The sequence below is a fragment of the Ascaphus truei genome, chromosome 1 (assembly GCF_040206685.1).
Source record: "Ascaphus truei isolate aAscTru1 chromosome 1, aAscTru1.hap1, whole genome shotgun sequence".
NCBI lineage: Eukaryota > Metazoa > Chordata > Amphibia > Anura > Ascaphidae > Ascaphus > Ascaphus truei.
The window spans coordinates 199,730,044-199,747,926 of record NC_134483.1 but is presented as its reverse complement, the minus strand read 5'-3'; the positions used below and the strand labels follow the sequence as shown (position 1 = coordinate 199,747,926).

General features: G+C 40.4%; 1 protein-coding gene across 2 annotated transcripts in view; it reads left to right on the top strand.

Annotated features, from left to right (window-relative positions):
* Positions 1 to 17,883, top strand: part of ADAMTS19 (ADAM metallopeptidase with thrombospondin type 1 motif 19) — a 406,770-nt gene that overhangs the window by 349,960 nt on the left and 38,927 nt on the right. Inside the window, exons 16-20 of one of the 2 annotated variants that reach the window (XM_075600164.1) lie at positions 10,683 to 10,840; positions 12,797 to 12,950; positions 13,331 to 13,466; positions 13,944 to 14,148; positions 14,989 to 15,141. In XM_075600164.1, the coding sequence (XP_075456279.1) occupies positions 10,683 to 10,840; positions 12,797 to 12,950; positions 13,331 to 13,466; positions 13,944 to 14,148; positions 14,989 to 15,141 (806 nt within the window). Of the gene's footprint in view, positions 1 to 10,682; positions 10,841 to 12,796; positions 12,951 to 13,330; positions 13,467 to 13,943; positions 14,149 to 14,988; positions 15,142 to 17,883 lie in introns of those variants that run through there. The other variant, XM_075600173.1, reaches the window with a different exon arrangement.

Genomic DNA, 17,883 nt, shown 5'->3' with positions numbered 1-17,883 from the left:
TGCGTTACTGACTATATATACACACATGTAGCCGAGTCCCCCTTCTAACATTCGGGGTGGGGGGATGCCTGGCTTGTCGGGGACCGCCACAGCTCCACGTGATCTGGGAGCCACTCCAGTACAGGCAGCCATAGCAGAGGTGGGGTGCATGCGCAGTGGCGTGCAGTGGCCATTTTAGACAGCATATCTTGCAGAAAACTACATGTCCCAGGATCCTCTAGGAGGGCAACACACATGGGTAGTCCCAGCAAATAGGGCTTTAGTACCGGGGAGAGACAGGGTATCCTCTGGGACAGGAGAAAGCGTGCTCAGTCAGACGGAGGGAGGCCCTGAGCATGTAGTGTCCAGGGAGCAGTGCTTCCCTGGACTAGACCTAGTCTTACCCCTTTAGGCCCCAGCTATGCCCTGAGTCACCTCAGCTGAGTATTTCAGGGAAGGCTGCATGTAAGGACGCTGCCCCATTAGTACACAGAGGTACTGTTGCACCGGTGACCGAACAGCCATACAATGTACTGTGGTCTGGTACCAGGCCATGGACACACATAGACATTAGGTGAGACACTCCAGCTGGAACTCGCCTCGTGTGGAGGTTCAGGACCCTAAGGTGTGAGGGGATTGATGTTGGAGGCCCACGCAGATTATGGAATCATACAGTGGCATTCTCGCCTTCGGGTATGCATTTCAGCAAGAGGACATTTTGAACACACTTTGAATGCAAACTTTGAAGTAATTTTAGTGTTTCAGATTAGATTACAACCACTAAACGCATTTACGAGCTATGAAGGAAAAACTCCTATTTCTCATTTAATGAACATGAATGAACTGCAGTGTATCTGCTACTTGTTGATATAATACCGTGGCATTAATTTAGCTATCAGTCCACAGTGTGCTTCTTATGTAGTTTTAATCTACATAACAGACCTACTCATTTTCATGGGCATAGAGCGAGAAATATGTACGATATGATGAAAAACAAAAGGGGTCTCGATTTTTCTGAACATTGTATGTACAGTATATGTGTATGTATGTATGTATATATGTAATGTATAATATATATACATACATACACACACACACACACACACACACACACACACACACACACACACACACACACACACACACAGTGGTGTGAAAAAGTTTATGAACCCCAATGATAATTATGGCAATTCCATAGTTTTTCCATGACATCCTTCTGGAATCAAAACCAGTCTTTTCTTAAATATTCAATAGGGTTTATGTTAACCAATTCCATGTCTTTTGAAATAAATTGATGTACTGTATGGTCTGAATTAGACAAACAATTAGTAATTGGGAGTCATGTTATGTGCAAAAAGTAAGTGAAACCCTGGTTTTATAAACTAAATTGAAAGGGATAATTAGAATCAGGTATTTAAATAACTTGGTACATCTTGTGGGGTGAGTTAGGGTGGCCCCACCCTATATAAAGATCATAAACTTTGTGAGATTGATCTCCACCATACAGGTGTGTGGAAACATGACTTGCCATGATCAGAAGAAATCTCTGAGGACCTCAGAAAAGCAGTTATTGATGCTTATCAGTCTAGAAAGTGTACAAACCAATTCCTAAAGATTTGGGTCTCCACCAATCAATTGTCAGACAGATGTCTACAAATGGAGAAAGTTCACGACCAGTCACTCTACCAGGAGCAGTTGTCCTACCAAAATATTTCCAAGAACAAACCAGCAAAACATCCAGAAAATCATAAAGAACCCCAGAGTAACATCCAAGGATCTGCAGGCCACTCTTGCCTTGGCTAATCTGAGTGTTCATGACTCAAGTATTAGAAAAAGACTGAACAAGAATGGTGTTCATAGAAAGATAGCCAGGAGGAAACCACTGCTCTCTCAGAAGAACATTGTTGCCCATCTGAAATTCACCAAAGAACACATAGATGATCCACAAGATTTGGGGGACAATGTTCTCTATACAGACGAGTCAAAGGTAATACTTTTTGACCTCAATGAGAAATATTATATTTGGCAAAAACCAAAACTGTTTTTGAACAGAAGAACTTCATCCCAACAGTCAAGCACGGGTGTGATGGTTTTGGGCTGCTTTGCTGCTTGTCATCATTGACACTACCATGAATTCTGAATTGTATCAGAAGATTCTAGAGGAGAATGACATACCATCCATCTGTGAGCTGGAGCTGAAGCTGAAGCGAAAGGGGGTCATGGAGCAAGACAATAGTCCTAAACAGACAAGTAGATGTACAAAAGAATGGCTGCAGAAGAAGAAATTCCACATTTTAGAATGGCCTAGTCAAAGTCCGGACCTAAATCCCATTCAAATGTTGTTGTGGCAGGACCTGAAGCGAGCTATACATGCAAGGAAGCCCTCAAATGTTACTAAATTGAAGCAGTTCTGTTAGAGGAATGGGACAAAATTCCTCAAAACCGATGTGAGATTGACCAGCAGTTACAAGAAATGTTTAGTTGAAGCCATTGCTGCTCAAGGGGGTGCTACCAGGTACTGAATCTAAAAGGTTCACATACTTTTTCACACATAGATACTGAATGTTGATTCATTCGTGGAAAACTAAATGTTGAAAAAGTATCATGTTTTTGTGTCATTTGTTTTATCAGGTTATCTTTATCTATTATTAGGACTTAGATTAAGATCTAACAACATTTTAGGTTTGAAATATGTGAAATCTGTGAAAATCTTAAGGGGTTCACAAACTTTTTATATCCACTGTATTGTGTATATATAATTAAAACTAGGTGTATCATATTTTTAGAATGTATTTAATATAAAATATTGATATAATTTAATAAATAGTAAAATGATAATAATCTAAAGTATATGCATAACATTTACCAAATATCACCCAAATAAAATGTTACTAAAAACTGCAGTGGAATTTACCTAAAACTTTTTAGAATATATTAATAACAATTATATTAATCTAATAAATTAATGTTGTTGAAATAAATTACACATACACATACACATACATTTTCTGTAGATGTTAGTGGCACTCCAGAATATTAAAACATAACCAAAAAGCGCTAATGGTGCACAGGAAATCCCAATCCCAATCTGGCTAACCTAAAGCAGATATTTATTAGCCTAGATGTCCTTATTATAGGTAAATGCCAATATGTCCATCTGGGGTAAGTGCTTCTTCTTCAAGAGTATTCAAGGTATTCAAATGGTTAAAAGTAAAAACGGGAAAAATTCCCACTCACACTTTTGGGTGCTGTCATTCAGCACATAGACCCAGTGTTTACACCACAGATTGGGTGTATGTCTCTCTTATTTTCACTGCCTTTGCTGTCCCTGCTCCTGGATGAGTCCCTCACGTTAGAGATGATCACGTGCTTGTGCGCTCGGGCACGCACCTATTCACGTCCGGGTTTCACCGGGTTACTCTCCCATAGTAGAGGATAACGTGCAGGGAGCTGCAGCAGCTGTTTATAGTCTTTAGGGTGCACAGGTCTGTCTGGAAATCACCCTATGCATTTCACAAAGTCTCTCTTTGCTTCTTCAGGGGCTTGAGTGGATGACAGCACCCAAGAGTTTATTTATTATGTGTGTTTGTTCCCCTTTGTCCAATTTTCACCTGTACCCTATAAAATATGCCAACAAAGAAGCAATAAAAAAAAGTTACATCTCTTTGAAAGTGTCTCAATCATCTGTGTATATTGTAGGATTAAAAATATATTCCATCTGAAAAAAATGGTTATTGGGCTTTTAATGAGCGACATAGCAATGTGTTTGAACGCCAATAGCTACAGATAATTTTTTATCAATCAATGAAACAATATTGTAAAAAAAAAAAACATTGCTTACCTCGGGTGCTAAACAGTAACATCTTCTCTAAAATGTTTTATGTTTAGTGTTTTTTTAATTAGCTACTACTACAGTATATGATACTATATGTAGTACAGCATTTTTGTTAAGGTGAATAATAGGCTCAAACATTTTTGGGGAAAGAATGTCGCAGTGCTTCCAATGTTTAAATTACAAGGGCTTGATTATAAAGCAATTACTACAGTATATACAGTAATTCACAATGGAGGTTATTTTTAAGAGTTTCTAAAATCGTAATCTTGCCTCACACTTACTAGTATGCGATTATATGAAAAATACATTTTGAATTGAATAAATCATTGGTACTGACTCTTACTTGTTAATTAATACAAAAAAAGAAACAATAAAATATTCTCGATTTAAAACATAGAAAACGTTTCCTCGAAAGACATACAGTATTTCAGTTTTTGTGTTTTAAAAACAAATTTTTAGGAACAGCCATAACTATAGAGCCTAAATATACACTGTACTTAACCTTAACAGAAATGCTGGCCAAAAATAATGAAAATATCGACCTAAACTTAAAAAGGATTATTTGTTTTACTGCTATTCATAAAACCTAAAAGGTTAACTATTGCATTTTAATGCCGCGTACAGAGACCAGCACTAAAGACACATTATTCTGCTACAGTATGCATAAATCAGAAATTCAAGGATTAATACTGACTGCCACAATTGTGTCAGGGGGGGGTTTATGACTTTCTTCAGAATCATGTACTGTATGTATAATTTTTTATTTATACAGTGTCAACAGTTATGCAACGCTTTCCAAACTTAAAAAACACAAACATTAGAGAACTAAGAGAAGTTCTCTAAAGACAGGGCACATTTGTGGAGCACACCATGAGACATAAAATATTACTTTTATTTACATATTGGATAAAAACTCAAACAGAATGAGCTCAAACGAAAATGTGGTGAGTGACATAGTAAAATAACCCATAACTAGTTTCTAAAAGTACAGGAGCGTGGCAGAGGAGACAGATATAAACATTACCCACTGAAGAGTATAATACCTCACATAGGGAGGGAGGAGGCTAGAAAACTGAGAATTTCTGCCTAGCTAAAAGTGGACACTCCAATTGTTTTACTAGGGGCCATAAGATATTCAGTAGCATAATAGTAGATGCCCAGAGTGAAAGTGGCTGAGAAGTCAGTGAAATATATAGATACACAGTAAACAGTACTTTGGTCTTGAAATATAAGCCCTAGTACCAGCTTTGAATCCTTCGCCTCCTGTGCCTATTGGGCAGAGTACAGAGTACTAACTTAGATCAGTTATATTGCTGTATTTTAGTTACACATTAGGCAATCTAATAGCAGCTAGGAGTATATATCCACGTAAAGGTAACTTAAATTATTTCTGCACTAACCCACGCCATTCGGCAAATCTAGCTCTCTTCTCTTCTCCGTCTCTCTCTCCCAAACGCTTCCTGATAGATGTCACAGTGTCATTATGCCCTATGTGTTTTGCTCACTAGCGGAGCTTCATCCATGGAGGAGCAAACTTTACAAACTTACAATACTGGGAAAACTAAGCACTGTATGAACAATGGACATAAGAGAGCAAGTAAATCATACATAAGGCAGAATGAGAACCTGCCCTGAAAAGTTTACTATCTAAGGCCTAGATCCACAAATTACTCCAAATCTGTAACAGCAGTTATTTTCCTTGAGAGAGATCTGTGCACAAAATTGAACACACCTGAGATACTAGGGAAATATGCTAATAGAGATGTATCCACGTTTTAGTGTTTGGGGAGGTATATACAGTAGGTCACTTGGCACTTACAAACAATGGACTCTCCCTCTCCAGCAAAACATTACTTAACCAAGTGTTTAAAATAATCTAACTGTAGTATTTTATTGAAGGCAATAGTGACAAGATTATTTGGGACTTTGAAAAAGAAAGAAAGAAAAACAATTATTTATGTATTGCTTAGCTTTGAGATTGCCATCCATAATAGTGGTTTACTCTTGAGAACAATTGGGATTTAAGTTTAAAGCAGCTCCCGCTGGTCACCATTTTTAGAATTTTAGTTTTTCACTAAAAACCTATCTTCTTGGCTGTTCCAATTTTGTTTTTATTTCTTACATCTGATGCTCCATTCAGGAGATATAAGGATTTGAAATATTAAGTGTGAAAGACCTATATTCGCTAAACCAGGGTTCATTACTGTACGTTCATGATGTTACCGAAAACATTAATGGTCGTTATTTACCCAGAGGTTAACTCGTATCCTCAAAGCAAACAATATGCAAAAATCAACATCTCATTTATATAGGCTTCATATCATGTTATTTTAGCATAATGTTGTACTATCTTCTAATAACATAACGTTAAGTCACTTAATGAAGCTTTGTGGATCTGGGCCTAAGAGGTTAACATTTCTCCGAGAGCCCAGCCTAGTCTAAAGCAGGGGTGAGCAAACTTTTTATGCCAAGCCCCCCTTTTCATCCATAAAATTTCTCGGGCCCCCCCTGCCTGATGAAAAATCACATGAAAAAAAAAAAACCCTTTTTTAAACGGTATACAATATAAATCCAAATATGTTTAAATACTTACATATTTCAACAGCTCGCGCTTGCAAAATTAGGCTGCTGCCGCTGAGAGCAGTGACATCACCAACTCTCCAAGCATGAGCACAGGGTGTCCTGCATAATTTTGCAAGCGTGGATCGGGGCTATTTGTGTGTGTTTGTGTGTGGCTGTGTGTGTGTGTATTGACTGCTGCTGAGCGCACTTCAAAGTAAATTTTGTTTGTCTCCCCAAGCGCCAAGCTTGGGAGAGCGTACGGGCACAAAGGCAATCCTTTGGGGGGGGGCGGGGCATTCATCCACCTCTTTGCTACCTCCCTTCCCTCTCACCCCCCCTTTTTTTATTCCTTCCCCTCCATGCTTTTTGGCTTGCTATCCCCATTGTCATCCACACTTCTACCTACAGTATTATTATTTTTTTTCCGTTTTCATAGTGTGATTGATATAGTGGCAGCCTACCCTTTCACTTGCAGAGGATCGAAGCGAAGCAGGTTGCCAGCGGAGGAGAGCAGGAACACAGCGCTATTGCAGGGCAGATACCGAAGGAGGGGCGTTTGACTTCACCGTGCTCAGGCGTGTTCCTCCCCGTACCTCCGAAGCCCCTGCGCTTGCGCTCACACACCATCACGTGGCCGCCACCTGCACTATCCTGTTCAGCCACCTGCACACATCTTCGGCTGCCCGCCCGTGCACATCTTCTTGGCTGCCCCTCACGCACAGCTTTTGCGTCCTCTCGCGCACAATGTCTGCCGGCCCACGCACCCAATTTTCGTCGCACGCCGCCTGCGCCCCCACAAAATAATCTTGCGCCTCATTGCCCCCCCAGTTTGCGCACCACTGCATTACAACACACACTCTCTCAATCAATCACAACATACACACACTCACACTCACCACATACACTCAATCACCACACACACACACACACACACACACACACACACACACACACACACACACACACACACACACACACACACACACACACACACACACACTCACCACATACACTCAATCAATCACCACACACACACACACACACACACAATCCCCCCCCACACACACACCCCACACACTCACACACTCAATCCCCACATACTCACACACTCAATCCCCACACACTCAATCCCCACACACATACACAATCCCCCCCCCCCACACACACACACTCCCCCTCCCCCCCCCCCCCCCACACACACACACACACACACACACACACACACACACACACACACACACACACACACACACACACACACACACACACACACACACACAACACACACAACACACACACACACACACACACAATCCCCACACACACACATACACACAATCCCCCCACACACACACACTCAATCCCCCCAAACACACACACTCAATCCTCCCACACACAAACTCAATCCCCCCCCCACACACACACACTCAATCCCCACACACACACACTCAATCCCCCCCCACACACACACACACAATCCCCCCCCACACACACACACTCAATCCCCCCCCACACACACTCAATCCCCACACATACTCAATCCCCACACACACTCAATCCCCACACATACTCAATCCCCACACACACAATCCCCACACACACAACCTCAATCCCCCCCCCACACACACACACTCAATCCCCCCACACACACAATCCCCCCCCACACACAATCCACCACCCCCCACACACACAATCCCCCCCCATCACACACACACACACACACACAATCCTCCCCCCCCCACACACACAAACTCAATCCCCCCACACACACACACAAACTCAATATACACACACACACTTTCACCTGGGGGGGCGACATGCTCCGATCCACCAACCTCCGATGCTGCTGACAACTGGTGCGGGAATCAGACAGGAAGATAAGGAGGGGCTGTCTATGTGTGCAGAGAGAAGCCCCGCCCCTCTACAAGACACAGACACATAGAAGCAGCAGCACGGAGCTTCTGGCAGCCCGTGCACATCTCTGCCCGCCCCCAGGTTTCCCTGCAAGCAGCCCGCGCCACCCCTACATAATCTTGCGCCCCCCCAAGGGGGCGCGCCCCCCAGTTTGCGCACCGCTGGTCTAAAGGTTAACATGGTACCCGCAAAAGCCAGAGATCAAGAAAACTGCTTTTTAACACTAAAAAAAATATTTTAAAAGGTGCCGACATTATTTGAGTTACTCATATAGAGTAGGCTTATTGGGGGAGGGGGGTGGGGCTACTGCTCTAATGGTTTAACTTTTCACTGCATCCAAACTATTGTAAGACAATGTCTTTTCATGCCTTTTTATGGTTGCTATTTAGTATTCTTTTCTGGGACCTCCCCTTTTCTCTCTCTTCGTACTATCACTTGGTGACCTCGTTAACTCCTTTGATTTTAAGTATCATCTCTATGCAAATAATATACAGATCTATCTATCCATCCGTAACCTACCACCTGCAATCCAGTTCCGAGTCTCTGATTGTTTCCTGGCTATATCCTTGTGGATGGTGCTCCCTGCCTTATACTTAATATGTCTAAAACTTAGCTCTTCCACTTTCCTCCTAAACCTGGACTAATATGCCCTTTTTTCCATTACAGTGTTGTGGTTATACCATCCATCCTGTTGTGAAAGCATGTTGCCTACTGTATGTGTTACATTTGACTCCTCCATTTCCTTCTCCTTTCACATTCACGACATGGCACAAATTTGTCGCTACTACCTCTATAACATTGTCGAAATCTGCCCTTATCTTCTCCCATCTGAATTATTGCAATATTATGCTAATAGGCCTCCCCGTCTCATAACTTTCTCCTTTGAAAACGATCAAAAATTCTGCTGCTACAATAATTTCTCACAAAAAAATGCTTACTCCTCTCCTCCTTAAAATCCTCTCCTGGTTCCCATCAAGTTTTGGTTCACTTACGACAAAGTTTTCCTACTTACCTTTAAGGCTCTCGACTCATCTGCTCCTCCCTACATATCAGCTTTGATTTCTCATTATGTCCCTGCTCATCTCCTGTGCTCTGCTCATAACTTTCTACTTTCCACCCCTTTTCCCTCTACTGCTCTCGCACCTTAAACTTTTTCCCTCACTGCCCCTAACATGTGGAACATCCTCACACTATATATGCTAAGCACCTTTCATCCATTCACATGTAAACATAAGTAAAAGTGTCATCGCTTTCTTATGACTTGTATGTACTCTTGACGGTTGCATCCCCAGGCACTGTCATTTAGCAGGTTGGGGAGGTGCGGACACAACTGGATTCCCTTAATTGACAGGCCCCTGTTCTGCATAATGTCCATAATCAGTGTTCGACAAACCTATACATTTGCTCGCCCCAGGCGAGTGGATTTAACTCCCGGGCGAGTAAATATTGGCCCAAGCAGCACACGTTTGGTACTAGGTGGTGAGTAGATTTTTTTGTGTGGCGAGTAGATTTTTTGGTGATTTGTCAACCACTGTACATAATGCTCTGTTAATAGCGACTTTTTCTCAATCCTTGGCTGACTCACTAGAGATAGTAGATCTACCCCCCCTCTCCCCCCCACTTCTGTCAATTAACTGCCAGTTGCAGACAGCCTGTAACTAAGGTGTGTGTGGGTCTGTCTGTAGAGCCGATCCTATGGCACACTGTGGTCCCCTTTATGGGAGCTTCTGTGGCGAGCATGCTTCATCTTCTATAAATCACTGACTTCACGTTGGCCATCTCTTAGGGCCCTATCCGAAGGGGCACTATCCCTAACTAGAACATAATAAATGGGGACTGGTCTGTTCTACATACTCAGGAACATACTTCTTAACTATATACACTGAGGCTCCTCCCCTGTCACTCCTCGAGGAACCTAACCTCTACAACCTTATCCTTCCTATATTTACCCCCTCTGATGTCATCGTCTCCAGGCAACACAGACAGGGTGGAGCTTAGCATCTGTTGGCTCACCCCAATCCTGTATAATTGGAAAAGTATCACTACCTATATGAGCTTGCACCAGAAACCCCAAAAAAGCCATGGCAATCCCATAGAGGGGTTAAATGTAAATAATCATGCTGATAAACTGCATTTTGTTTCTGATAGTTTCCAGTTTCTGTAATATTTAGCATACATCCCTCAAGATACATGCCCACTTACATGCCTCTGTAACTCAAGCTGTCAGTTAACTTATTGTGATACACTGCGCAAAGCCATTACATTTTTTCCTTTTAAAATAATAGTTGGTGATTTTTGCTTGCTGCAGATGTGTTGTGTCAACGCACATAAAAATGGGCACTAACGTTTGTGTTGTGAGTAATCACTTTACACGTTTTTTTTTTTTTTGTAGCACTCAGGGATGCCAGCAAGCAGTCTATTAATGATGACTGGAAGATAGAAGATCCAGGAACATTTTACATGGCAGGAACTACTGTGCACTATATTCGCAGAGGTCTCTGGGAAAAGATTTCTGCAAAAGGTCCGACAACATCTCCCCTACATCTACTGGTAAGATATTCTAAATATAAGATAGAAAAGCATCCCAATTTTTTTCTTTTATTAGTTTGTTGCAAATGATATAGTTAACCATGAATTAAAAAAAACTGCTGGCAGTGCTGCATTGTATAAAAAGAATCACATGAATTTAACACTATTGTGCAGCCAATACTGGTACGTATGCATAAAACACGTCAGGCGTCAACTGAATTTCAGTTTTGATTATACTGGATGCTTCATAATTTGATCATGCAGTAATGTTATTTTGGAATTTCGACTATTTAGCAAATCCCTTTTTGGTAGCTAGCCATTAAACTCATATTCCCAATTTGCAAGAAATATTGGAATTGCAAACATGTTAAACAATGATAAAGGACACTTATGAGCATATTCAGCTGTCTGAGAGAGGACCACAAACCTGCTTTAGCTCATAATCGCACAGCATACAGTGCTTGCTCTGCAGCAAAGAGTTATGGGTAACGACATCTACATGAGCACTCACAGGGTGTCACTCTTTTGCTTCTTATCCACTTTACCATGGATCGCTATAAGCTATGGACCTGCTTTTTTACACACCATTTAAAGCAAAGCCTGGGTTAAAGAAATGCATGGTCAGCAAACCTTCTCACAGACAGCTGTTTCAACCTTTTGGGTCTCATCAGTGTGAGGATAGTTACTTAAATATATATTTTTTTAAGTTAAAGTACACAAGCACATAAGATTGCTATTTTTGGTGGGTATTTTTTATTTATTTTTTAATTTTGCTCAAACGTTTCATTTTAAAAGCATACAGTAGCAAACAGCTTCTTTGAAATATAAAACACAGTTCTTTTCCGGGGGGTTATTGATTAATCCTAAATGATGCAGAATGTGACAGTGACTCCAGAGCATTTTAGCTGTGTTGTAACATACTTATTTCTTGAAAAACTGAAAATGGCAGAGATATTTTGGCTTTTATGACAGCTAATCTTAGTAAGGTCAGTAAATCATAACTGTACACCTGCAATGCATTTGATCATAAATGTTTACCATACGGCAGCAGTGCCCAAAGTAGGGGGGGGTTGGGAGAATTTGTAGGGGGGGCATGGGTGGTTACAGAGGCCCCACGCTTCTCCCCACGGCATTTAAATTAAATGCCGCGTGAGGACTCTGTAACTCACTTACCTGCTCTCTGTTGAGTCTTCGGCAACGTGTCACCATGACAAACCGGCGTCAAATGACACGGTGGGATCATGTGACGTCACATGACCCGCGACGTCATTTGACGCTGAGTCATTGGGAGAGGGGGGGGCGCAAACGCTGCGGCTCCCAGACAGGGGGGCGCAGCTCAAGAAGTTTGCGCGCCCCTGCCATACGGTACATACTGTACACATGAAAACAGTTTTATACTACAGAAAGAGAAGCTAAAAGGATAATTATCCAGGATAGACGATAAAAAGAAAGAGGGAATAACAACGCCCGTGCAACTTTCACAGGAAAGAAAGCCCTTTAATTTATTTAAGTTATGTTTAGCGTCCAAAATTATGTAGCACATATGGTAGAATACCGTTGACTGTAATTTTGAAACCATTTTTCTGAATGTTGTGTGTTAAAGTATACTTTTTATTCTATTGCTTTTTTTTTTTTTTTTTTTTTTTTTTAAGTTATTCACCTGTTAACCTGCAACTATTCCGGGAAGCATTTCTATTAAGCTCCGACTGTTTCCAAGAAGTGACAGATTTATACAAGCCAAATTACACTTTGAGTTAATAAAAATATTCTGCTTCCCAATAAAATGCATACACATACACACAGTAGCCTCAAAGTCTTTATTGCAAGAAAAAAAAAATATGACATCTGCAATTGCCAGCATAGTTTCCATACTTCAGGATACTGTAGGTTGCAATATGCGCCAATTTTCCATTTCCTTTGCTGATCAAATCTCCCCTTTTTGTACGGACTTGGATCCTGTTACTGTGTACTTTACAGGTGCTGCTATTTCATGACCAGAATTATGGCCTCCATTATGAATATACAATACCACTAGACCCTGTTCCAGAGAATCGCAGTGCTAAAGTGAATGAACCTTTGTATATGTGGACACATTCTGGTTGGGAAAACTGTGATGTTGTTTGTGGAGGAGGTAAAATATGTCTGTGTGTCATTAAATATTCATTATTTTTTTTAATGCGGCGTTTGTGAAAATTAGTTGACCTAATTAAATCTATAATATATCTGGAGAATCTCATAGTGTGCTAGGTACTATATATATTTCCCCGGTGTGCAGCATATTACTTGAATTATAATTTTCGAATCTAATGTTTTTCATTCTAAGGTTTTAATCACTAAACCGATATGCCATGTAATAGAAAAAAAATATTTGCAGTTTAAAATATTTGATTTCAAAGTAGTTTTTTTTGTTACTTAGGAGATGAACTGGTATAAACCCAAAACAATGTTGTTTTCTTTAGTATTAAACTACGGTCCATAAATGTTACCTATTGTCTCTTGTTATGCGAATAGGGGAAAGGAAGACAACAGTGTCTTGTACAAAGATCATGAATAAAAATATATCCATTGTGGACAACAGAAATTGCAAAGACCTGACAAAGCCAGAACCACAGATTAGAAAATGCAATGAACAGCCTTGTCAAATGAGGTAAAAGATATTTACAAGTAGAAGTTTATTTATATTGGTTTCCTGTACACATCATTCACGTTGCAATACTTGTATTCATGTTCACACACATCTACTAGTTAAAATATTTTTTGATGTTTAAATCTGATTAGACATGGAGTGTATTCTGTAAGCACTTACTGTAAAAAAATAGTTGTTTACATTTCCTGCATTACGCTGGCCAATGAGAAGCCTTCTGTGAGGTCATTTCGTGATGCTACTTTATCAAATATTTGATGTGCTCAAGTTTTTTTTTTATTATAACCCATTGGATACAAGCATTGAGCTTATCTCATTTTCCTAAATAATGGATACTACAAATATATTATAATAAGAAGATGGTACAGTAAAATTACAAATATAATCTATTTTTGTTACAATACAATACTTTTCCTCAATGGCATGACAATAGTTTACAGTAGCTGTGCCTTACTTTGAATAATCTTTGTTTGCTTTTAGATGGATGATGACAGAGTGGACTCCATGTTCCAGAACATGTGGGAAAGGAACTCAAAGTAGGCAGACGGCATGCACACAACAGCTCAGAAATGGGACACTGATTACAGCTCGTGAAAAGGATTGCCCTGGATCCAAACCTGCTTCTTCCCAGCGCTGTGAGGGCCAGGACTGTATGACAGTGTGGGAGGCCGGAGTGTGGTCTGAGGTGTAGTAGCACACATGTGAAGTAGATTAATTGGGATGAATGAATGTCAAATGATTCTTTTCACTTTTATGCTTCCAATTTTCCGGGAGAGGGGGAGGGGGGTAGTTCCGTTAGTAGGCAGTAAAATATGAATCTCCCAAAACATTATCAATATTCCAGAATTACTGCTGAAACTGTTTAAAAACATGCACATTTAGCGAAATAACTTACAATCTAACTCAATTTTTTAATACTTGAACATAATGAGTAATCGATGCATTTTGTAGCTAACAAGGGGTGTTCACATCCATATTCGATCTGTGAGAAGAGTTGCCCCACAGAAATTACAGTACAGTATGACTACTATTGGATATTGCTTCCATACATATTGAATTTATTGGGCTTAGGGATTTAAGTTTCTCAACACAAAAAAAATGCTGTACAGGCAGTCCTCGTTTATCCAACGAAATCTGTTCTGGAAGTAGCTTTGGATAGTGAAAACCGTTGTAAAGTTAGTCCCATGTTAATCAGTGGTGGTCAACGTTGGATAATGCATTCAAGCGTTGGATAACGCATTATGGCATTGAAAAACAGCCCTTAGGAAGGCATTGTAAAGCGTTGGATATGCCATTCATTGTAAAGTGAAACATTGGCTAACGAGGACTACCTGTACTATATTTCTAGGTGCTAAGCTCACTATCCCTATTCATGTCCATGATCTTCTACAGCACAAGTTTTCACCATCGCTGGTGAGCTTAATAAAGTATCTGCCTGACAAAGTGCTATAAATGTTCTTCAAACTGCTGGAAGCAGGCACAATGGTTTAGTTTTAGGATAAATAGTAATGTTGTTGTATTTCAGTGCTCCTTGAAATGTGGTAAGGGCGTTCGACATCGTACTGTGAGGTGCACAAATCCTCGTAAGAAGTGCCTTTTGTTTACAAGACCTAAGGAAATGGAAGACTGTGAAGACTATTCCAAATGCTACATCTGGAGAATGGGAGACTGGTCTAAGGTGAAATAAGTTTAAGCTAACATATTGATTACATATACTGTATATATATTTATTTATAATATACTGTATGTATATATATATATATATATATATATATATATATATATATATATATATATATATATATATATATCTATATATATATATATATATATATGTATATATGTATATATGTATATATATATATATATATATATATATATATATATATATATATATATATATATATATACACACACAACAATAGAAAAAGAAACCCTATAACGAGAGCACTCAACACTGAGTTGAGGCATAGGTTCACTTACCTGCATTATTTTAATATTGAGTTATCTCCTAATAAAGATATTTTTAATTTATTCATCATTCGTTCACAGAGGTACACAATTGGAGACTTTATAAGGTGAAATTATAACGAGGCTTTATTGAGCCTTTTCCTTAACATCAGGAAACCATCCAAACAAGGGGAAAACAAAGCTTCTATTCACTTGGGTGTGGTTCTAGTGAAATACTATGCAATTCACAACTCCCTTAGTTAAGCATGTCTCCCAGCCCCAAACACATAGCATGAAATGAACAGATATAAAAAGTCTTGTAATAAAAGTCTTATCTGTTCCTTGTAGTTTGGAGGGAAAATCTTCCCTGTCCCTGGTTGCTAGCTTTTCTTCAGGGTTTGTCAGCATTCAGGTTTAGAAGTTTCCCCTGTGTCTTGGAAGCAGCTCTGCTGTGTCTTCTGGCGGAGCTCAAGACATGTTCAGCTCCAGAGATCTGTGTTCTCTTGGTCAGTCTCTCCTGGGAGACTTAAGAACCTCTTCTCTGTCTCCAAAGTTCAGCTCACACATGAGCTAAGGAGTCACTTCCTGTCTCAAAGGCAGGCTTTTTCTACCACCTGTAATCAGGCAGGTGGTGTTAGTTAATTTGCTACCAGCAGTTAACCACCACACTGCTGGATTAGAGGCACATTTGTGAACAGGGATAAGTCCCCTGTTACAATTACATATACCACTTTATTCCGGTGTTTTCAGTGGATTGGCCTTTCCAGGGTGCTCTGGTTATAGGGATTTCTTTTTCTATTGTTGTATATTCTATTTTGCCCCTGATTGCAGCACCTTGAGCCAGGCTAGAACGAGGGTTAACCTTTCCTCTCCCCCTCCCTTCCCTAAAGGGATTGTGTATATTTATATATATATATATATATATATATATATATATATATATATATATATATACTTAGTAAAGTTATGGTGGGTAAAAAAAGTGACAAAAACCCTCCACAGCAAAGCATATAGCAAATGGAAATATTACTGTATGCTCATTTGCATGTCTTAGACAGTATGCAGAGATCGTGAGCGGCGGTGCAGCTGCCTTGGAGAAAATTATGACCAGTACTTCAATAGTCTAGGCACGAGAATTTATTAAGGCACATAAAAAACAGTAAGAAAACACTCTTACGCATTTCGCATGGTCAGACACGCTTTATCAAAGAGTACGGTATACAAAAAACGATCGAGCACATAAATACCTATAATTCCTCCTTTCACTCGTGACGTATCAGCGTTTTCATCCAATGGGAATCATCACACCCCCTTCTCTCACGGAGAACTAGTGTAATTAAACTAATAGCCAGCTGAGAAACACCATGCAAAGTGACATGATCTAAGGAGACAAAAAGAACACTCCCTCTCTGATGACGTATCGGCCCCTCAACCAATGGGAGCCATCATACCTCTTATCTAACAAAACATTGTTAAAGCTGGTTATCAGCTAAAAAAGACTGAAAAAAGTATGGCACAAGGAAGGAAAGAAATGGGCACCTTGAAACAGAGACATATAACCTAATTGGGTCAGAGCAAATATCCCACAAATATATACAAATAAACCCACACATAGAAAAATCGAAAGCACTGTCCCATATGAAATATTGACTATTACTAAAAACACTATCAAACTTGTAGTGATTTAAAATAAAAAAGCAATTACTGTAGTATGAATCCTCACAATATTTGAACCATACAATACTGCTGCGGCCGAGTTTATTCGAGCATTTGCCCGTTCTCGGCCGCAGCAGTTACCTGGCGCGCGCCGGAGGGTGCCGGGCGCGCGCCGAAGCAGCGGAGGAGAGGCCCGCCGATCGCGGCTTCCCCCTCTCCTCTCCGGGTCTGCCGGGTCCCCCGGAACCCCCTGCCGCCGTCCCCCACATCGCGGGACACCAGGGCTCCCTCGGGGAGCCCTGGACGCGCGTGCAGGGGGCGCAGGCACCCGATGACGCGTGACCGCGCATCGGTGACGCGCGGCACGCCGAGGGGCTGCCACTTGCAAGCCGGGAAATCTCCCGGCTTGCGGAACTGGCCACACTTCAATAAAGTGTGTCGCCAGTGTAACTAAAAAAGAAAACATAAAAAACACACTTAATCATGATTATAAATCATTAATTTAAAGGGGCCATTGTATATCTTGTGGAGACATGTCAATGGACGTTTTTAGACAAATGCACAATGGCTATCCCTAAACGATCCTGAACATTGTTGTTTGTATTATGTTTATTAATGTATTTATTAAAATTAATTTGAGTCCCTATCTCTAGAGGATTGGTCCTATGATACTTATTATATCACTGAACTCTAAGCAACTTTAAATAATATATCTCTTGTATGAGATCATATAATGACCTCCCATTGAATCATACATACATATGATTGGGATAAATGAAAAAACCTGAAAAAAGGGGGTACGGTGGGAAGGAAT